This window comes from Nematolebias whitei, chromosome 11 (genome assembly GCF_014905685.2).
Source record: "Nematolebias whitei isolate Nwh7 chromosome 11, NemWhi1, whole genome shotgun sequence".
NCBI classification, from domain to species: Eukaryota; Metazoa; Chordata; class Actinopteri; order Cyprinodontiformes; family Rivulidae; genus Nematolebias; species Nematolebias whitei.
In genome coordinates, this window is record NC_056508.1 from 41,661,009 (window position 1) to 41,684,246 (window position 23,238).

The following is a 23,238-nucleotide window of genomic DNA, read 5'->3' on the forward strand; positions in this document are numbered from 1 at the left end:
AAACCTCCAGTGACTGTGGAGTTTTCTGATGGGGACACTGGTTAAATCTCAGTAAAATCCATTTCAGTTTTGTTAATAATTATGATCAAACATCCATTAGTCTATTAAAGTCCTTAGCTTAATGTAAATTACCATTTTTAACACAGTGAAAGTCCTTTTAATTTCAATTTAACTGCTTTTCAACATGCAAAATATGCACGCAGATAACTTGAACAAATAGAATAGATAATTAGTTACCCTAACGTGGATTTAAAGTCTAGAATGACTTCGACTAATTCATTAATTTCATTCTTTTTAACGCTTCATATCGGTGGAAATAATAATTTTTGCCTCTGAAAATTGCTAAATCAATTATAGTCTGCTAACAAGCTCTGTTAAAAATCTACATTTTTATGACATTTAAAGAGGCTCCATTGTGGTAATTTAAAATACAAAATAGTTTTGGATTGGATCAGCAAGTATTGTCCAGGTTTAACATTTGTAAAATGTTTGACAAGTGTTTAAGTTGTAATCTGCTCATTTTTACATATTATCAATCAATCAACCTTTATTTATACAGGTAAATCCCATTGAGCCTCGAGGACTCATTTACAAGAGATACCTGATAAATAAAAGTTTGAAATTATTAAGCATTGAATGTGCAGCTCATAAATGTTTTTTTTTTATCTAAAGTTTTGCATAGTATACAAATATATTTCAGGAAAATTAATATTTTGGCTATTGTGAGTATGATGTAATGTTTTTTAATGCATATGCATTTAAAAAAAATGTGGGACATGTCACCTGAAAGTGATATACTGTAACATGTGATGTGCTGACGTGGTTTTGACATAGTTTAATATACATTTAATTGCTTTTATTGATTTGGCACCCATGGCCACCTTTCATAATACAGTTCTAATGAGCTTAAAGTATCTTTGAAGCATTTGTTTTATTGTTCTTTGTGCCTTTTTATTCTTACTGTAATAAAAACTTTATTGATCTCAATTGCAACAACTAACATAAAAACATGCATTGGATTTTCAAGACGTTCTTTTGTTATAAATTAAATTGCGGGCTGCACTTTAGATTGAAGATGAGTTGTGTTTAAGAAAGTACTTTCAAAGCAATCTGCAAAAATTACATGCTCGAGGAAATTGTGTCAAAACTGTGTGTGTGAGGTGAGCAGATGCTGCAGGGACCTCATTTTGTTGATTCCTGTTCAGTGGACATTTCACCTCAGCCCTGCAGCTGTTGCAGGTGGGTTCATGGTCAACATCCAAAATCGTCGATATTTGCCACTGTTGACAGCGTTCAGGACGGCTTCTGTATCTATTCACTGCTCCAGGCTGCTGGTTGTATCCAAAATGGCTCTGTTCTTCAAGTAAACTTTGAGCTGTGACAACTGTGTTATTAATATTTAAGACTTCTGGTATCCCTTTAGGGCAACATGTGAAATCCTTTCATTTCTTGCAAACAGTCCAGCAGAAGTGGAGAGGGTTTTATGTGTTATGTGAGTCCATGACTGACAGATCATCTTGGCAAAACCTAGTGGGCAGTAGGTTTATGCATGCATGGGACGAATCCTCCTCATGTTTGTGTGGGTTTATGCCGGGGAAAGCAAGCTGTGTGAATCACTACGGTGGAACATACGGTGTTGAGTGAAAGCTGACCTGGTGAACTCAGAACCTGGGGCTGTTTCAGGGAGTTCTCCTCACCGTGGCTGCCTTCAGCTGAAACACGCTCCAATCAATACACCAGATGCTTCACACATTTCTGGGAACACTTCTCTCAACGCTTCTCACATACGATTCAATCCCCCACTGACGACTGAATGCTGCGTCTATATCTCACCTACCACCAGCCGTTTTGTCGTGCACATCTGTGCAGTTAAAGATAAAAACATTCTGAAGCAAGTTTTAGTTTTATTTCTTCCACTGACGTACCCAACTATGATTTGTTCAAAATGCTGGAGTCATTTATGATGAAAGGTTGCAATATTTAACTGTTAGATAATTTAATATACAAAGCCAATTTTTAATAAACTTGGGGTATGTTTTTTTAACATTTAAAAGGTAACATGGATGGGTAAAAATTGTAATTGATGTTCAAAAAATGTGTTGTGGCCTGTAAATTTGGTTTTAATTTATACTTTGGTTTTTGAAATAGTGTTACAGTGGTCCCTCACTACTTCGCGGTTTATCGGCAAGGAATTTTGTTATTTAAAATAAATTATTTAAAATTATTTAGCACCTTCTGCACCTTTGTGCAGCCCATTCTGCAGGTTAAGCTTCCTGATGCAGCTGATCAGCTGTTCTCCATGCAGAGTTTTAAAGTGGGCAGGGAGCTGAAATCATGACATGCTGTGCTCTTTTAGAGCGTTTGAGTTTAGAAACATTGTTTAGAAGATTGCAAGAATGTGGGAAGGGTTTAAAATGCCTTTTAAATTTGATGCTTATAGCATAATTGTATTATAGTATTGTATCATAGTTAATAGCTTAGAGCTTAGCAATCTTCAAATGTATAGCTACTGTTGTGCCAGGGAGGGCGTATGGAGAATCTTGGGATGTATAAAATAGAAGGAATAACCTATTTGGCAAACACTAGGAGAATAACTGCATCACAACTGCCTTCACGCTGAAGAAGGTTTTAAAGATTTGCTGTAAACCAGCCTCGTTCTTGGCTTCAAACCTTGTAAATGACCTTGTGCACAGGTTCATATTGTGAGATCTCCTAAACTCTGTTAGCTCTTAGAGAATACGTGGAGACGACTATCAGCAATTACGACATAAAATTTACTTTGACATCTAAATTCACTGAGTTAAAATCTTATTTGTGTTGGCTATTGTCAATTAGTTGTGGTGGCCATCTTGATTTGTTTTTTGAACGTTTAATTAAAATCCATCCAGTGGTTTGTAAGACATTTATTGCTAACATCAGACAGAAATAAATCCGGTAGTTTTGGACAAAGGTTTAGGGACATAGATCACTCAATTAGTTAGTACTCAGAGTATGTTGAAGATGATTCTCAGCTACTACCACAGCAAATTAGAGCTCAGTAGCTGTAACATTGGTTTAGTAATAAGCATTTTTGTTTTGACTACATTTGCTTGATGCTTGTCCAGAGATTACTTGGTGAAAGTTTCTTTCTAAACCATCCATAGGTTTATTATATATTATTCTAATGATGTAGATAAGTAAACCCCCCCCCCCACCACCCACCCACACACACACACACACACACACACACACACACACACACACACACACACACACACACACACACACACACACACACTATTAGTGGTCAACAAGGGTATTTAAGATGAAGCCATCTCAGGCAGAGGTAAAAAAAATCTGATTGGGGATCAGTGCAGATTTGCCAATATCAGGACTAGTTGAATTATTAAGGCGATACTGCTGGAGAAAGTGACCCCTGCCACCTGAGATCCTCGTTCATCAGTCGAAACGCAGAGAAGCACAGATGGTTCTTTTCGTCTGAGGGAGCTCTTGTGTGTCCACATGTGGCTGTAAGATAAACTAATGTGTCAGCCAAAAGGCTGTATTGGCCTATTTGTGCTTTATGTCCTTTTAATGAAAGTGAGATTTGCTTTTCCAGCCCCCCCCCCCCCCCACACACACACACACACTCCCTGATGCCATGCTGTCCCACTTACAAACTCCTGCAAGACTCCTGTCAGCAATCCAACCAAATACACAGCATTCAAAACTCTGATGGGACAAACATACATGTGCAATAACCAGTGAGGACGCTGTCTCCATTTGTCTGCTCAATGTTAGTCATCACCAGATCAAGAAAAGTGTCTTTGATTAGAAAATGGATGTATGTGCTGTGGATCAAACTCCTCTCTGTGGGCACACTGTGCATTAAAAGAGAACAGATCTTACAAAAACAACCTTAGGACAGCAAAACCAGCCTCCACCCAGACCTTCTCTTGTCACAGTCATGTGACAACATCAGAAAACGTACTGTCATTTAAGAGTCGGCTTCTCACTTCTAAGTAAACGTGAGTGTGGAGTCGTGGATTTTTAGGCCTCTCTTTATTCCTTTGTATCATCAAAACATGACATGCTGAAGAAAAAGTGCAATGAGAGTAAACACATCTAAAAGATTACCATTCCTTGAAGGAATGCATGTCACGTGAGTTTTAGGGCTGAGTTCATCTGGTGTTAAGAAATGACAAAGCTGGAGATGTTTTGATCAAACCTTGATCAGTTGTAAAAGTACAAACACATTTTTTCTTTCCAGGATATTAAAATTTGCTCACTGGTTTATGAAATATTTTGATAATAAACATTGTCAACTCCGACAGTTAATGCCAAGATCCATCCATCCATTATCTTCCGCTTGTTCCGAAGTCGGGTCGCGGGAGCAGAAGCTTGAGCAGGGAGGTCCAGGCATCTCTTTCAACAGCCACCTCTTGTAGCTCTTCTGGGGGGACCCCAAGCATTCCCAGGCCAACCAAGAGATATAGTATCTCCAGCGTTCCCTGGGTCTTCCTCAGGGTCTCCTCCCAGTCAGACATGCCCAAAGCACCTCCCTAGGGAGGTGCTCAGTGAAGCATCCTTACCAGATGCCTGAACCACCTCAACTGGCTCCTCTTGATGTGGAGGAGTTCTACTCTGAGTCTTTCCCAGATAACTGAACTTCTCAACCTATCTCTAAGGGAGAGTTCAGCTACCATGCAGAGGAAGCTCATTTCAACCGCCTGTATCCACAATCTCGTTGTTTCAGTCACTACCCAGAGCTCATGACCATAGGTGAAGGTAGGAACGTAGACTGACCGGTAAACAGAGAGCTTTGCCTTACAGCTCAGCTCCCTCTTCACCACAACGGACCGGTACAGAGTCCGCAATACTGCAGACTATGCCAAGTCTTTATGCCAAGATTAATGCCAATATTTCAAACAAAAATGTTTCACAGTGTATTATGCTCAAAGTATGAGTTGGGGACATCAAGGTTCATGCTCAATAATCCATGTAAAAAAAACAACAATGTTCAGTCAGGTCATCTGGACAGTTTCTTTGTCCATTGTCTTACTTTGTTGGGACAAGATATTTACTTAACATCTGTAAAACTGACAGAGCTGTAGTTGTTTCTGTGCTTTTAAGGTCAGTTATTTGTGGAGCCTTCTTTGGTCAGCTCTAAAAGTTAACAGGTTATAGGCATGAACGCTATAATTTTCTGAAAGTTTATTACCATTAGTTCAGTTACTGTTAAGATATTTTGCTAATGGTCTTGACAAACAAACACAGTCTGGCCAACATAAGCAAGAATAATATCTGTCTTCCCCTATTCATTGTCAGGTGATGAAAGTAGATGTGTCATAGGAGAAACAGTGCTTGCGTACAAACACCAAAAAAGGAAGAGACATGCACAGAAGGAGAAATTTGTGTGTGAAACATTAACAAAGAAAAAGAAAACTGACAGCAGGTAAGGGTCAGTGTTGGGTTAAGGCAGAAGAGGGACGAGCAGCGATGATGTGCTCCTGGGGATCAGTACTGAAAGAAACCTGAAGAGAGCAGCTTCACTGGAGCTTTTAACTACACTGGACCCTGACAGGTAACTAGACCCACACACATCAGAAGAACCCGGGGAGAAAAACAAATAAACTGCATGACTCAGGTGTACACTGATAAGAAGATCTTTGTTTCCTTCTCCCTGACACACAAGCAAGGACTGTCAAAAAAGTTCACTGTTTTTAATAGAAAAAAATATATATAATAAAAACGGACACATTCTAGAGCAGAGAGGAAAGCATGGAGGTGGGAGGGAGACACTCCAGTGATGAAGGTGTGTTTGTGTGTGAGTAAGAGAGAGAGAGAGAGAGAGAGAGAGAGAGAGGTAGATGAGGTGAGGAGTAGGAGGAGAAACGGGGAGGGAGTGATGTAGAAAAGGGAGGGTGGCGAAGAGAGGAACGAGCCACACTCGGTTGAAGGGCTCCTGTGGAACGAGGAGCGACTTTTCTGAGTTGGATCAGGAACGATATGCTTCATGACAGAGGTGCTTCATTCTGCTGTGACTGGACAGAAAGGCAGCTGAAAAGATGGACAGATGGAACAAGCAGGGGGAGCAGACCTTCAGCTCACTCACAATCACATCTTTCTGGCTGTTTATTCTGATCTGAACGGTTGGGGAACATCGTTGCAACAAGGTTTTCAAGGTTTGGTTACTTCTAGGATGACTGACCTCCAGGAATAAAGAACAGAAGAAGTTGGAGAAAGTTTAGTCATAAAGTTGGATACGACTGAAACCACAATGGACGTATACACAATTTTGTGTTTGGTTTTTGTTGCCTTTACTCCAAGAGGTAAGTTTTTGTTTTTTTCTCACTGTATATGATTTTCTTTCTGTCATAAAGAAATATGCCAAAGTATTAAGTCGTCTAAAAAGAGGGAGGGGCATTTAGTTTAGTGATAAACCAATTAAAAGGCAGACTAATCAAGTAAACTGACTGATTGAGGTAGACCATGACGGATTGCCATTGATTTTATGACCAAAATCTGCCAAATAAAATTGGTCAACCAATTAAAGTCCGTTGGACAACTATTCTAACTGGTCAACTGGCCAACCAGCTTGGTCAAACTATTTTAAATGGTAAGTATTAGGCATAGCTGATAGCAACATTAAAATCGATTGACCAATTAATTGACAAACTGATTTTATCATCTGATATTGGCCACGTAAAAATTCAACGTGACCATGCCTGTACATATTTAATCCATTAACAAATGGGAAAAATTAAAATGCAGCTGCTATAACCCACATATTGTAAACCTAATTTATTTATTATTAGTATTATTTTTACACTGCTCTGTATTTTATTTTTAATGACACAGGTTATTCTAAGTGTTGTTATATAAAATGTATTTAAGCTCAAGTAATTATTATGTTTTAATAGAAAATAAGCATTGGCAAAAAAATTGTGTTTTATTATCAGCAATTGGCTGACCTGATTGCAAAAGATTGATATCGGCCTTAGAAACACATATCAGTCTACCTCTAATTTATTGTTTTATATTTGCTTAAGCTGTTTATTGAACAGATAAAATAGGTGTTTTACTTTTACTTGTATCATACGCTCTAATATTGCATTAGTATGTTATAACTTTTTCAGATATTGTTTACATAGAGGTTTAGTTGAAAAATATAGTATCCATCAACTCTAACAAACACCACCCCGCTCACTGTTTGTGTAGATGATGTACCACTGAGGAGAATAAATGCCATGCTTTTTTTGTCTTTAAATTGCTGTACTCTACAAATACTGTTTTTTTTAAGGAGCAATGGGACTCTTTTTATAAGTTCAGTGGTTTTAATCTTAGTCATCGTTGTACAATCCAGCCTCAGCTGAATACTATATATTAGAAAGGCAAGAACTTTGTTGCTTAAGGCTGGATTCGCAACGTGAGTCATAATCACAGACAAATTCATGCAACCTCGGGGACACAAAAGCCTGTTTTCAATAGTTTTTTTGTTTTAACTGAATGAGAGCAGGATCAGCCTTGGTGACTCAAGCTTTGTGGCCTTGATTTATTATTATTATTATCAGTCTAGTTAGAGTATTTGCTTTATTTGCTGCTGTTGCAGCCCTAGCCTGAGAGAATTTTTGGCTCAAAAGAGACCAGTTCTGGGTTTAATTGCTAGTTTGTGTCACATCTGAGTAATAAAATGGAATAAACTGCTTTGTATTAAAAAAAAAAGTATAAAATGTCACAAAAATTATATTTATCATTATACTTTTGTCAGATCTGAACTTTTGTTGGTGAATTTTTTTTTAATACATAAGTACCTAAGGGTAATTTTTTTTTTTTTTAATTGTTTTTCATTAGGAGGCACAGTTGAGCAGTTGGTAGAGCTGCCTCCTCTCAGTGAGAAGGTTGCCGGATTAAATCCCGGCCAGGGAACTTTCTGGGTGGAGGTTGTATGTTCTCTCCGTGTATGCGTGGGTTTTCTCTGGGTACTCCGGTTTCCTCCCACAGACTAAAAACATGCATGTTAGATTGACTGGTAACTCTAAATTGTCTCTCTGTGTGAGTGAGAGATTGAATGGTTGTTTGTCTCATTTGTCTCTGTGTGGCCCTGTGATGCACTGGAGACATGTCCAGGGTGTCCCCTGCCTCTTGCAAAATGACTGCTGGATGTGGGCACCAGTGACCACCATGACCTAAAAAGAAAGAAGCTGGTAAAGGTAATGGATGGATGACCGAATGCCAACTTCCATGTGTCTTTGTTTATCTACGAAAACAGTTAAAATGATTGAAAATAGGCAACAATTGGCAGCATGATGGATTAGTGGTAGCACTGTTGCCTGACAGCAAGAAGGTCCTCGGTTCAATCCCCAGGTTGGACCGTTTGAACCTGAGGTTTTTCTGTGTAGAGGTTGCGTGTTCTCCTTGTGTTTGCACGGGTTTTCTCCAGATACTCCGGTTTTCTTCCACAGTCCAAAAAACTTGCAGGTTAGTCTGCCTTCAGGCTCAGGCCTCCCTTGCAAAAGAGATCTCAATGGGGTTTGCCTGGTTAAATAAAAGTTAACATACAAAGGCAATGTCCAAGAAAGAGCTTCATGTGGTGGAGCGGTCCAACAATTCTGATATGTTGGAATGTATTCACAGAGGCATTGAAACATTCATGTTAACAGCAGACAGGGTATAAAAATGTTCACTCCCAAAGCTGTTTGTATCAACACTATAACAGTACAAGGTATGGATGGTGAACATAATAGACAAGAAATGTTTCGATTCAAGTGTCCTAAGCCATTCTAGCACTGAAAACTGCACCATTTGATATACTGTAGCTCAGAATAACCTTTTTACATTTAATTTAATACTTTGTAACCTATAAATATACAAACAAAAGTATCTGTGACATGACATTTCAAGGTTGTCGAATGTCCAAACCTGTCAAACAGATTCAGTTTCAAACAGGACCACAAGAAGTAAGGGGAAAGCGAGTATATCAATTTAATAAGGTATTGATCTGAATCCTTTCAGAACTGTGGATGCCAGTTTTCAGTCGGCTGAGAAACAGTCCATCAGCTTTGATTGAGTGGGCAGCAGATGTGGACCGACAATATCATAACAACACCTGAGTTCCAGTTTTCAGAATGCAAGTTAACATAGCAGAGCACGCTGAAATGTAACTTACATCATCCAATTCAACACAACTAAACTAACGTCAGAATGAATAAAAATCAGTCTGCTATGTTTTCTTTCCTGTGAGCTCACACAACCAAACTCATAATAAGGTAAAAAAAAAAACAACAACAACTAAGAGCTCCCATATAATTGATTTTTTGCATAAATATAAAAAACAAGACTAGACATTGAATAATGAACTTATAGCAAATGTAATGAAATACCAGTGACCCCAGATAACGAATGCATCTTCCATTGATAATAAAATGGGGGGAGGGGATACTAGAGGAAGTGATGAGACATATGGACTGAAACACAATGGATGGGCTCATTTCAGATTAATCTTTCTGCATTTTCTTTCCCTCCCCCTCCACACACACATACACACATACACACACACTTTGTCCCATCTCTCAGATACTGTCTCATGTAACCATACTCCACCTGTATAATGGAGGTCACCCTACTTTCACATTACACTCTGTGTTCTTTGGCACCGCTGCATCAGCTGAATTCACTGCAGATGAATGTATTGTTAACGGATGCCTGGTCCATTTGAAATGACGGATTCTATTTCAAATATGAAAACAGACACAATTCATAAAGGTTATGTGGATTATATTGGCTTCTTGAACAAAGTCTGCACATACAGTATGAAGTAAAAGATTTAAACTTTCTTTACAGCATCAGTGTCTTTAATTCTCCTGATAGAAGTCAGTTCCACAATCCTGAAAGGAAAATGTAGGTAAAGAAGATGGACGGATGGATGGATATAAAAATTTGAATTCATAATGAAAATAGAGAACAAAACCTAACAACTGAAAACCCATGATCATGACATTTTTGTTTCTTTTTTTAATGTGAAAATGTATTTTCTGTTTTTCTATAGCTATTCTTTTTCTCTATGCTTTTTCAACCCTTCTACTTTGTGTTTCTGCTTTTTCAAGTTTTGTATTACATCCATTATCTTTTACCCGTCTTTTTTCCATTTTGGGTCACGGGGGTCACCGGTGCCCATGTCCAGCGATCACTGTACGAGGGTCTGGGTACACCCTGGATGGGTCGCAGGTCCATCACAGGGACACATAGAGACAAACAAGACAAACAACCATTCACTCTCTCACTCACACCTAGGGACAATTCAGAGTTACCAATCAGCCTAACATGCATGTTTTTGGTCTGTGGGAGGAAACCGGAGTACTTGGAGAAAACCCATGCATGCACGGAGAGAACATGCAAACTCCACCCAGAAAGGCCCCCAGACCAGGATTTGAACCAGGGACCTGCTCGTTGACAGACAGCAGCTCTACCAGTTGCGCCACCGAGCTGCCATTTTGCATTACAGCTTTTTAAAAACAATCTGCTTTCTCCATCTGTCCCTCTGCCCCTATATTACATCTTCTTCTTCATGTTCTTTTTTTTGTTCTTCTTTTTCTTTTTGTTCTTAACACTGCTGTGTTAACTTATTGTGTAAATAAAGTTTTGTTAAAAATCAAAATCTTGTTCTTCTTTTTGTTCTTGTTGTTTATCTTGTCCTTCTTTCTTTTCCTCTTCTTGTTTGTTCTTCTTCTTTTTGTTCTTGTTCTTCTTCAACTAACACTGAAAGTTTAGTTTTTATTCAACTCACTTTCAACGTTTTCAGCAAACTTCAGCAAAGTCTTTCAGCGCTCAGCATTCATGCTGTGTTTTCACTGAACATGCATTTTTTTCTATTTGAATTTTAATATCCTCTTCTTCTATTGCAGTGTGGACCCAGATCGGACCTCGTGGCCATGCTGAAGAAAGGCTCATTCAGAATTTGTTTGCAAATTACAACAAGCTCTCCCGGCCTGTGAAGAACACTTCAGACACAGTGCTGGTCCACTTTGGACTCTCTATTGCTCAGCTAATTGATGTGGTGAGTGAAAGTCCACAGCCTTGTTGAGTTGCATCAATAACAAGCAATGAATGTCATTAATAAAGGCCAAACAAATTTTAATTTTCAGCTTTTCCCAATACAATTAGATTTGTGTAATTGTTTTTTAATTGTAAAAAACAACTGGAATTTGATTTTTACATCAACATTATAATTGTGTCCCTGTTTGAGGGTTTGATCTTCCTGTCTGTGGATGCAAATTGAATCAAACTGATTATTTTAAACAAGTTTTATTACAATTCTGACATTTCCAGGAAGTAAAAGAAGCTAAACTGCAAATGCATCCGTTTAAGAACCTCATATAAAACAGATTAGCTTCAGCACATTAAACTGCATGCTGCTCGTTGTTTATGATGATGCTTTGCAGCATAACTGTATGAGGAACTCATTTCCACTGGTACACTTTGTTTTAATATGTGCTCAAAGCCATACCAAGCAAGAGCAATAAAATTCAAATCGAATCTCTAATCAGCGGAAATTAAAACAGAACAGAGATATTTTTTCTCCCAAATTAAATTCAGTTGTCAAGTAACGCAAGCAGTAAATATTCTAAACGGTCTGTCGAACAGTATTTCAGCGGCATTAGGGTCGTGCCAACATAGCATGTTTATCCATGCTTGTTCTCTTTCTATTTCAGACCATTAGTTTCAAGCATGTGGCACTGTGGCTCAGTTGGAAGAGCTGCCACCTCTGAGGGAAAATGTCGCTGGATCGAATCCCGGCCAGGGGCCTCCGGTTTCCTCCTATCGACCAAAAACGTGTGTTAGGCTGATTGATAACTCTAAATTGTCCCCAGGTGTGAATGAGAAAGTGATTGGTTGTTTGTCTCGTGTGTCCCAGTGATGGGCTGGAGACCTGTCCCGGGTGTTTCCCGCCTCTCACACAGTGACTGCTGGATATGGGCACCAGTGACCCCTGTGACCCAGAAAGGAAGGAGTGGATAAAGATAATGGCTGGTTTCAAGCATTTTTAAAAATAGCTCTAAAAACAATTTTAATACATCAACACAAACATTTCCTGGAGAAGCATACAGAAAATAGATTATGCAACTGTTCCTCTCCACAAAGATGATTTTTCCAGTTTTTGACACGGAGTTAGCTGACAGTGCTTGTTCCACATGCCTGCTGGTGAGTGTCAACTCCAGGTGAAGTTGTCTTCTCCTACAGAGTGTATTCACTGACTGCTGTGTCTTAGATGTTGCTGTGGAAAAGCTGGAGAAAGCAGAAAAGTAACAGTGTGCTTCTGCATCAAGCATTAGCGGTATTATATATTTATATAGGTGTACTACAGAATACATTTAAAGAAGTTCTGACTGACACATTACTTTAGAAAACTGTTAATTCTACATTTTTTTATTTCCATTAAGGATGAAAAGAATCAGATGATGACGACAAACGTCTGGGTTAAGCAAGTAAGACACTGTGAGAGACAAAACCTATGCTGAAAGTGAAATAAAAATGCCACAGTCTATTAATGTGACTGTTGTTTTCTTGCAGGAATGGAACGATTACAAACTCCGCTGGAACCCAGAGGAATATGAAAATGTCACGTCCATCCGAATACCTTCTGAGATTATCTGGAGGCCTGATATTGTCCTCTACAACAAGTGAGTTAGGCTTAATTAAAGGCCTAGCACGCCTCAAAAGTATGCATGTCACCTGCCGCCTTTCATTCCAACGTTAGAGAATAATCTTATGTTGAGAAGTGAGTTGTAGTTGTTTTGCTTAAACCTTGAAAATAACGTGTCCCAAAATCTCATGGGATCTTGTGAAATGTCATCATGAAAGAATGACTACTACAACATCAGATTTTAGCTTTTATTAAAAAAAAAGACCAAGTTATAGTTCAGTTCTAGAACTGTGCCGCTCGGGGTGGCTGCATGTTGGAGCAGCTCTGTTACATTCATTCTGGGTTATTGCTTTCAAAAACTTTAATTCCTCTTTTTTTCTGGATTTAAATCGCTTTTTTCGGATTATTATTTCCTCTGGTATCAGATGCTGTGCAGCTGGAAGGATTTTTCCTGAAACTTTTTTACTTTTGGGCATTTGTTATGATGCGTAACCATGGCAACAAGGTGTTTGTTTTAACAACCAGGAGCAGCTGATTAACATCTCAAAAAGCTCAATAACATCTCAGCTACAGCCCCAAATCCCAAATGAGTTGAAAAGGAGGTGCCGTGGATGAATTCCCGTCAACCTGGCAGCGGTGCTCGAGTGCCTGACCGCCGAGATCTTGGAGCCGGTGGGAAACTTGGCTCGTGACAACGGGAGGAGCAGGATCATACCCCGGCACCTTTATCTGACTGTCCGTGGTGACGAGGAGCTTGGCAGACTACTAGGAGGAGTGACCATCGCTCAGGGCCAGTGACCATCTGCCCAGCATTCAGACAGTCCTGCTGCCCAGGAGGACTGAGACCTGCTGGATCTGACAGCAAGCTGGATCTGGATGGCTAGATCGGTATCTGTGGCCAGATTCTTTGGATTTACTGCAGGGGATCCTTCCTGCCCACAGCTATCAGCCTCTATATCAACTCATGAATGAAACCAGGATGATGAGCTACAACAACACTTAATTTCCCTTTGGGATTAATAAAGTATTTTTTAATTTAATTGAATTGTTATAGCCATATTGTGTTGACTAATGCCAGTTAGCTGTGGCAGCATCTTGAATAGAGGGATTCAAAAAGGTAATCAGTTATGGGTCCAGTGATTACTTTCTGAAGGTTTTAATAAAATCTGTCCAGTGGTTAATGACATATTTTATTAACAGACTAACAGAGTTGACTTCAGTAGTTAATGTCAAAGTTCATGCTCAATAGTCCAGGTAGATAAATCCAACAAAGTTAAGTCAGGTCCTCTGGACGGTTTCTTTTTGTTGAAACGTTTCCGCTTTCATCCAAAAGACTTCATCAGTCCAAGGAGCCACAACAAGCTCAGTCTTATAAATTGCATCTATAGTGAGTCAAGCCGTTTGATGATGCTAAGATGGTTTCTGGAGTCCGCCCTCCCGAAGACTTGTTTGAGGCAGTCATGGCCTCATTGCCATGGATTTATCTACCTGGATTATTGACCATGAACTTTGATATTTTCAACCACTTTGGCCATGATTGTCACAAAAGAGTCGGCAGGGGAGAGGGTGGACTACAGAAACCATCTGAGCACCATCAGACTGGTTGGCCCACAACTAAGGTGATACTTATAAAACTGAGTTTGTTGTGGCTCTCAGACTTCTGAAGTCTTTTGGATGAAAGACTAAATGTTTCAACATAAAGAAACCATCCAGAGGACCTGACTTAACTTTGTTGGATTCAATAGTTAATGTTTAAATGTTGAGCAAATATTTTACTTAATGACTAGCTCTCAAAGTTTGTGTTGCGATGTTGTTGAAGTTTCTGGTGCACAGATAAAGAATGTCTAGTTTCATTCAAATTTTAGATATTTTGGGAACACATGCATAGACACACAAACAGACATGGGCAAGAACTCTGCCTTGCACCTTTTGGTGGCCGGTGATAATTAGGGTGATAATTACGTCTTCTCCATCACACTGAAGCTTCTAAAAGTCACAATTTCCAAGACAAAATCATGTCAACTATTTCTCAAATGTTGTTGACTCAATTCCAACAGATGGCAGGACGGCAGGGGGAAAATATGAGAAATCCATTGTTGTGAGAAACATCTCATCTTGTGCCAAATTCATAAATTTATCCAGAATAAATGTGAACAAGGTCAGCCTTAATGGAATGGCTGACAAAGAAGCTTCAGCACTAAAGTAATACATTATGGTGGAAAATAAAAGCTGCGGATTGGAAATGTTCAACAAGCTGCAGATAAAATGTTTCTGTTGAGTGTGTCTGTCACAGATACACATTCACTCATTTTAAAATAAAGAAATCAACCTAAAGTAAACTTTATTACGAACAAGCAGGACATCACTTGCTAAATAAATGTCAGTATTTGAATTATATTTCTACTTAAAGAAAGAATACATTTAAATTTAGAGGAAAAACTAATGTTCAGAAATCAGATCTCGGATGACGGATTTAAGGGACAGAAAATATTTTCTCTTCAATGAAGACATGGAAAATTATCCACTTAGCCACCTTTTCTCTCTTATAAACTTTACTAGCTTCTTTGAGCTCATACAAACTAAGATTTATCAGCAAATATTAAAAGACATTTAATCTGTAGCTGATTATGCCAACTTGGCATGCAATGTTTTACTAACAGACAGAGTTAATGACATGGTTTTCAATTCAATTTCAAAAATACTTTATTAATCCCAAACGGAAATTATTTGTTGTAGTAACTCGTTATCCTCATTTCATTAAGAGATACTGAGGCTGTAGACAGGAAGAATCTCTTGTAAAGGTCCATCCCACAGTTGATCCTAAGAAACTGGCTGCAGACGCCGTCCGAACCGTTCACCCAGACTCGACTGGCCTCTCGGTTCCCCCGGTCTTTTAACAACAGATCAGTTAGCACTTGGACTATGTGATGGCAATGACCTTCAGCTACTAACAATTAATGTCAGCATCTTTCAGCCTAATTTTTATATCTGTAAAACTGACTGAGTTGTAGCCATTTCTGGGTTTTTCCAAGGTCATTTGGATGTGGCAGCCATCTTTAATTGTATTGACTTCAAAAGTTAATCAGATTTTACAAATTTGTCCTTTTTGTCTTTGTCCCCTTCTATGTTTGTAGTGCGGATGGTGACTTTGCAGTAACTCACCTCACGAAGGCACATTTGTTTCACGATGGCCACATAAAGTGGACCCCTCCGGCCATTTATAAGTCTTCATGCAGCATAGACGTCACATTTTTCCCTTTCGACCAGCAAAGCTGCAAGATGAAGTTTGGCTCTTGGACCTATGATCGAGCCAAGATTGACCTGATTAGCATGGCCAGTGATGTGGACCAGATGGACTACTGGGAGAGTGGCGAGTGGGTTATTGTCAATGCGGTGGGCAAGTACAACACAAAGAAGTACGAGTGTTGCACAGAGATCTATGCAGACATCACTTACTACTTCATCATCCGAAGGCTCCCTTTGTTCTACACAATCAACCTTATCATCCCGTGTCTGCTTATCTCTTGTTTGACTGTCCTGGTATTTTATTTACCCTCACAGTGTGGAGAGAAGATTACCTTATGTATTTCAGTTCTGCTGTCTCTGACAGTGTTTCTCCTGCTGATCACAGAGATTATACCATCTACATCACTGGTGATTCCACTGATTGGTGAATACCTGCTGTTCACAATGGTATTTGTCACACTTTCCATCATAATTACAGTTTTTGTGCTGAATGTACATCACCGATCACCAAAAACACACAGCATGCCTCACTGGGTGCGTAGAGTGTTCTTGGACTTGGTGCCTCGAGTCCTGTTCATGAAACGCCCGCCAGGCACAGCAAAGCAGCACTGCAAGAAGCTCATAGAGATGATGCACCGTACAACCGTGATCTCTACCACAAGCAACTCACAAGCTTTCTGGATAGGATTAGACACAGAGCTGAGACAGATGACGCAGATGGATAATACACACCAAAGCACTCCATCCGACAGTCCAAGGATCCTTGTCTGCTCAGCCTCTCCACCAACTTCCCCTTGTGAGGACAGCAGTGAAGACCATCCACTGAATGCCAACCTCTTCTGCAGATCCACATCTGGCAAATATTCAGTCCTGTCAGAGAAACATCCCTTAAGTGGACACAACTCTGTGAACATGTCCGCATCACAGTTGTCCTTGCCTCCAATTTTGCCATTAGTACCACTGCAGAACCCCTCCAAAGAACGACCCAGTACGCTAGCTCTAAACGGTCGTTCCTTCAGCGCAGAGCAAATGTTCAACCATCAGGAGCAGCTTCCTCAGAGATCTGAACCTAGATGTCGCTCCCACAGTTTCCAGTACTGCTGTCTGCATGATGACAGCATAAAGGGAACCCCAAAGCTGGTGAAAAAAGTACCCTCTGCGAACTCGATAGAAACCACAACAGCAGTGTCCACCAAAGATGCAAGCACCCAGTTAGATCGTCCAAGCCCTACAATTTCACCAGCTATGCGACGAGCCATTGAGGGAGTTCAGTACATCGCTGATCATCTCAGGGCAGAGGATGCAGACTTTTCAGTAAGTAAGGAGAGTTTAATTTTATTCAAGTACGCAAATATTTATTTATGCTAATTCATCCTACTTGCACCATTTATTCTACCATGTTGTCATTTACTATATGTCTTTTGGCCTTTGTAAATATATGTATTTTTCACTTTTAGTACTTTATTTTGTATTCTTAATGCATGCTTTAGTTGTTCTTTTTCTTAACAAGTTGAATCAGTTCTTCTCATCCTGAACATTTCATTGCATTGTTGACCTTATGTTAACCTGCATATGACAAATAAACAGCATAACATAAAAGTTGCCAACAAAGTCTTAGTAAAACCATCAGTGTGCACATAATCATATGTATATTTTATAAGGTTAGCTAAATCTAAAATGGCAGTGAAATGCTAAATGTAGCAACAGGCTAGTTAAGCGTAAAAGTAGCATAACACTAGCTAATAGTTGCACAAGGTTAGCTAAAAGCTGCAAAAGATGATCAAAAAGCTAAACTAAGCAAAATGCTTAAAGGTAGCATATAAAGACAAAAATAGAACAAATATACTGAAGCTGATTTCTAAAAGAAAAATGTTTCTGAAGAGATATCAATGCATTTGTATGGAGAAAACTTTTGTAATTAAATTAAATATATAAAAAAAATGTTCAAAAATCAAACGTCATATCACTCATGTCCAGAATAAGCTGAATATTTTGATATATGGATGTCTAAAATACCTCAAAGTGGGCAGAAGCAATTAAATTGCAAAATATATAAATAAATAAATCAGGAAACAAGTGTTAATATTCATTCAACCTTTATTTATACAGGTTGGTCTCAATGAGCCTCAGGGACACATTTACAAGAGAGACCTGTAACATATTATATATTCATTATATAATATTTCAAAAGCATTTGCATGAGTATTCATGTGTCACCTGTAATTGGATTTATTTATTTATTTTCAAGTTTTTAACAGGTCTTACATTGTGCACTAATTGCATACCTTAGCAAAATATTCATTTGTTTGTAAAACACAAGGAACTGGTGACCTTTAACGGTCACTAAAAAGACGTAGCTGAAGTAAACTGCACAAGGTCCCACTGGAATTCAAGTAAAGACACAGTTTTAAAAGAAATGCATATATTGCTTTAGTTTACAAAATGAGAGGAAAAAAACCTCCTGCAAAATCTTTGCTCTCACTACAGTCAGATGGTCAATTTTTTTATTTGTCAAACTAAACAAACTCTAAAATGAAACGTTTCATCTCAGAGATTTAAGTACAGTATCTGAGCAGAGTGTGATCTGAGAACGGTAGAAGTCTTTTCACCTGCAGTACATTTTTCATATATATGAAAAATGCTCAACTGAGCCTAATCATACACAAAACCATTAATTGTTCAATGAAGATAAGATGACCAAGTATAATGTATACTTTCTGCTGGTGTTTGCTTCTGAATTCCTGTATGTTATTTTTTCATTCAACCTTTATACAGGTTATTCTCATTGAGCCTTGAAGACTGATTTACAAGAGAGACCTGATTTTAACAAATGTAAACAGTAGGCAACAATGACAACAGTAGACAATCATAAAAGAAAGCACAAATAAATTGGGAAAATGAATAAAAGAAAATGATATTTATTAAAAATAAACAAAAACAGCTACAATGTAAAAGCAAAGTAACATTAGATGTAACATCCTGTATGTGGTTTCCACGTTTTGCTAAGATCAGATGAACATGTCACACTGATATGATTCAAATGTCTCCCCATTCAAAACACTGTGATTTCCACTGTGTACCTTTACTTCCACAGTATACTTTTGCCCTTTTGTACACTTTACTGAGTCACTTCTCTGGAGAATTTCCAGTAATGAGGATCAGTGTGGCACAGACAGTCTCTTCAGCTGAGGAATGATTCTTTGAGGCATTCACAGGAGTCAACACATTTTATTTTTCATGTTAAAATGGTTTCAGTTTGTTTTATAAAAATACAAATTCAGATCATATTTACTTCATTAATTTGTCCTTTGTAAATTTATTCACAATGCTCCAAGAATAATCACAGGTTTGAGCTTTTAAAACCAGCTCCAGCTGTTTTCTCTCATCCTTTTCACAGTTTGAGTCATTTCCCCGTCTGATAATTGGTATATTCATTGTTTTTGTTAGGTTTAGATGATAAACTTATTACAAATGATCACCCTGATTAAAGGTATTCCTTGCAGCGAATGAAATTATTCAGCTTGTAAAATGGCAAAAAAAGATTTTTGCAACAAAAGTGTCATTTAACAAATCTGTAGTCAAGACAGAACATATCTGTTTAAGTAAAATGTTGTTTTTCATGCAAATAAGGTCAAGGTCAAGGTCAGAGTTAATTATTATTTTATTTTTTATTTTTTTTGTCATTCGCATTACATTTGGTACATGTGGTGGAACGAAATTTTGTACACAGGGTTCCAGTTACATCCAACAAAAATATAAATTGTAAAAGAAAAACAATAATGAGATCTAAGATATTATATATATATATAAAATGATGGCATGAATAAGAATCTGTTTGCAGCCCTGATGTTGTCGTTTTATTATGCGAGTGTCTGCAGTCGAAATAATTCACATACTTCTTTAGCCCTCTGTTTTAGCTCTGATCTGTAATCCAGAGTTGCACATCTGAAATATAAATATTCTGATTTAGAGGTATTCTGCTGCTGGCAGTTCTTATTTGCCTATGCGTATTGCATAGGGCCTTGAAAAGTATTGACTTTATTTCACTTTTTGAAACCGTGGCCTTAATTTTTTAAGACATCCACTGCACACTAAACTTGAATAATACCTAAAATAGCTCCTAGCACCTAAAGTGTACTGGACACTGTAGTTACTATTATGGAGATGTTTTTCAGTAGCAAAGAATAATTATATAAATGAGATTTTCTAAAGACATTTTACATCTTTTTAATGCCAAACTATATCAAAATGCACATTATTTAAAAGAGTTCTTCTGAAACATCCTTCAGACAAACTACAGCATAATTTTAAGGCACCATTTGTTTGTGTAACTTGCTGATAGTCTTAGCAGAAAATAAAAAGCAATAGTTTTTGTTGCATAAAAGTGCTAAGCATGTGCAAATATAATGTTTATGTAATGCTAATTTTCTTTTTTTTTAAGGTGTGTTTTGGAGATATAGCATTGTCTGTTAAAATGCAGTGTGAATGCTCATTACTGAATATTTTTTGCTAAAATTTACTGAAAAGGCTGAAACTGGGTTGTTAACCCTTGAGATGGAGCTAAAAGAAGCAAAAAAATAGCTGCAGACCAAAAAAAAAAAAAAAACAGTAAAAGCAGCACAAGAGCTGCAAAAGTTTAGATAAAAAGTTAGTAACAGAAGTCTAGGTAAGGGTAGATGCATAAAAGCATCCATAGGTCAAACAAAAAGCTAAGAGCAGGTGAAAACGCACTAAAAGTAGCAATAGGCAAGCTAAAAGTATCAAACGCCAAATATGTTAAAAGTAGAAAATGGCTGGCAAAAAGCTAAAAATAACAAGAGGCTAGCTAGAAGCCAAAAGTAGCAAAATGCTAGCTAAAAGTATCTGACACTTCCTGTACACTATATTCGCTGGCGTGAAAGGTGCTTAACAAAGGTCTTCTACTCCCGTCTGTTCTGGGCCAGAAACGTCTTGCTTCTGACCCAGAACAGACAAATAGTGTCTGGATGGTACCTCAGGTGTGGTTTAGGGTCTTCATCTTTACCTCCCTCGTTTGTTGCCAGGTGTAGTTTAATCTGTCTATCGTGTGCTTTCTTTCAAGTGTCTAATGTAGAACTGTGACAGAAATGTTACCAGGTTATTTCCCAATAATATTTCACCTTATTCTCATGATGAGAGCCTCCATGTTGTCTTGATGACAAAAAGCAAGTAGCTGTTAATTTGAGATGGTGTTTGCCCAGAATTCAACCCAACTCAACTTTATTTAAAAAGCCATTTAAAACTCCATCCTTGTGGAAAATGTTGAAAACTGTGAATCACCCCGAACAGTGCTGCCTGAATTGGGTAAACATCTCAGTCATGAGTAGAGCTTCTCCATTCACCTGCACAGGTGGGGAATTTAGGATGTTGGATGTCATCAACTCTGTCTTCTTCAGACTTGTCTGCTGATGAGATCTCTTCTCCTTGGAGGTGTTGGTGCGTGGGAGTGTAGAGGATGCTGAGTCAGCATTCACACAAACGCCATGTACAAGAGAACAAAATAAAATGTGGAAACATTATATTACACCGACCAACTCTAACAAGAGGAGGCTAGTCTAAAAACAAGACATCTATAGTTTGATTGTGAATTTTAGAGAGAAAAATAAAGATTTAGTGACATTTAGAATAGTGATAAAAACATAAATAATTCACGAGAAATCAATGGAAGGTGAAAAGTGCTGTCCTAAGAAGAAATCTGATGTGAGATTAGAAATGTCTCTTTGTGCCATTTGTTTTTTCTGCCAGGTGAAAGAGGACTGGAAGTATGTAGCGATGGTCATTGACAGGATCTTCCTCTGGATGTTTGTGCTGGTGTGCATTCTGGGATCTGTGGGACTCTTCCTTCCTCCTTGGTTGGCTGGAATGATCTAGAAGCTGTGCATCGAGGAATATGAGAACTGATAGAAAGACAGACTGTCATATATTGTAAGAAAAGAAAAGGTTGATCTTTTTTCTTTTTTCCGTTAAAAGAAACTGCAAGTCACAAATGTGTGCAACAAATCCTTTCTTATCAAAAGCTTCCCCTCAGAGAAAAGAGATCAAATATCTCTCATTGATCCTCATGGGCATATAAATCTTTTATTAGGGCCAAAGGCCAGTAGCAAAAATATCCCAAGGTGCCACTTCCTTTTAATCGAGCTACATTCCTAGAACTGTCACTTTGTGATGAAAAATGTGAAAAATAGACTTTGACCAAATTATAAATGTTGATGATAGAACAAGACAAAAAAAATAAAAAAATCAATTTCACTTTATGTGTTGGGTTTTTGTCTCGGTATCTTGACAGTAGCACAGCTGAACTTTCACAGAAGAATAAAGTTATTCTGAAAAGTATGTTTCTATGAAACTGTATCACAATTCTTCTCTGGAATAGATTTCTCTTTGTTAAAACAGAAATACACATCAAGTTTGGCATAATTATTATTATTCATTTATTTTTTATCTCAGCATGTGAACACGCAAATAGTTTTTTTTTATTTTTTTGGCGTTTACTGACTTTACTTTAACAACTCAATTAATTTAAATCTCTCCAGTCTTTATTAAACTCCCCTTAACGACCACATGTGCAAAAGCTCACATGCATTTTTCTTTTTCTGCTTCATAAGCAAACATTTTGCATTCATAATCATTCACTTTAAACACATAATTATTACCTGCTGCAGAAGGTGAAAGTGTGATAATGTTCTTGCGCTCTTTGCTGTTTGCTTGTCTGTCTGTTAGCAAAATATCTAATAAACCACTGAGTAGATTTTAATGAAATTCAAAAAGTAATCATTGGATATACATCTACAACCGTTTAGTCAACTCAATAAAAGATGGCTACCACAGCAAATGGTCCTTACTAAAGACTCCTTAGAAGAACGAATAAATGGCTAGGTCAATAAATTGTACAGAAGCTGAGCTACACTTTGTTGTGGTAGTAGCTGAGAGTTATCTACAACACATACGCTGAGCACTAAAATACCTTGGAAGATCTTGCTCTATTTTATGAAACTGGGCATGAAGTAAATTTCAAGATTTGACAAGAGAAGAGTTTCGTTTAAATTTCCTTCATGCAAGCCATGCTCTAATTTAATGTTTGTGATAAATAAACAAACAAACAAACAAAAAAATCCAATACACTAGTCTATTGTCATGGCAGCAGTTAGCTTTAAGACCTATTTTAATATAACATGGCTTCGAAATTTAAGCTCTAGTTTTTACTGCGTTTAGATTTTAGATAATTTTATGCACAGGAAAATTCGTAATGTGGTTTATACGGACCATGAACTCCATGAACTACAAAAGGTTTATAGCTGAACTTATATGGTAGAGTAAAAATGCTTGTGTTGCAACTGTCAGGCTCATCCTGT

At 38.0% G+C, this 23,238-nt stretch overlaps 1 protein-coding gene across 1 annotated transcript; it reads left to right on the top strand.

Annotated features, from left to right (window-relative positions):
* Positions 1-6,244: 6,244 nt before the first annotated feature.
* On the top strand, positions 6,245-21,820 carry LOC119417163 (neuronal acetylcholine receptor subunit alpha-2-like). Its single transcript, XM_037684374.1, has 6 exons — positions 6,245-6,311; positions 10,884-11,035; positions 12,420-12,464; positions 12,550-12,659; positions 15,757-17,182; positions 21,632-21,820. The coding sequence occupies exons 1-6, from the start codon at positions 6,260-6,262 to the stop codon at positions 21,755-21,757; spliced, it is 1,911 nt and encodes a 636-aa protein (XP_037540302.1). The 5' UTR covers positions 6,245-6,259; the 3' UTR covers positions 21,758-21,820.
* The last annotated feature ends 1,418 nt before the right edge of the window (positions 21,821-23,238 follow it).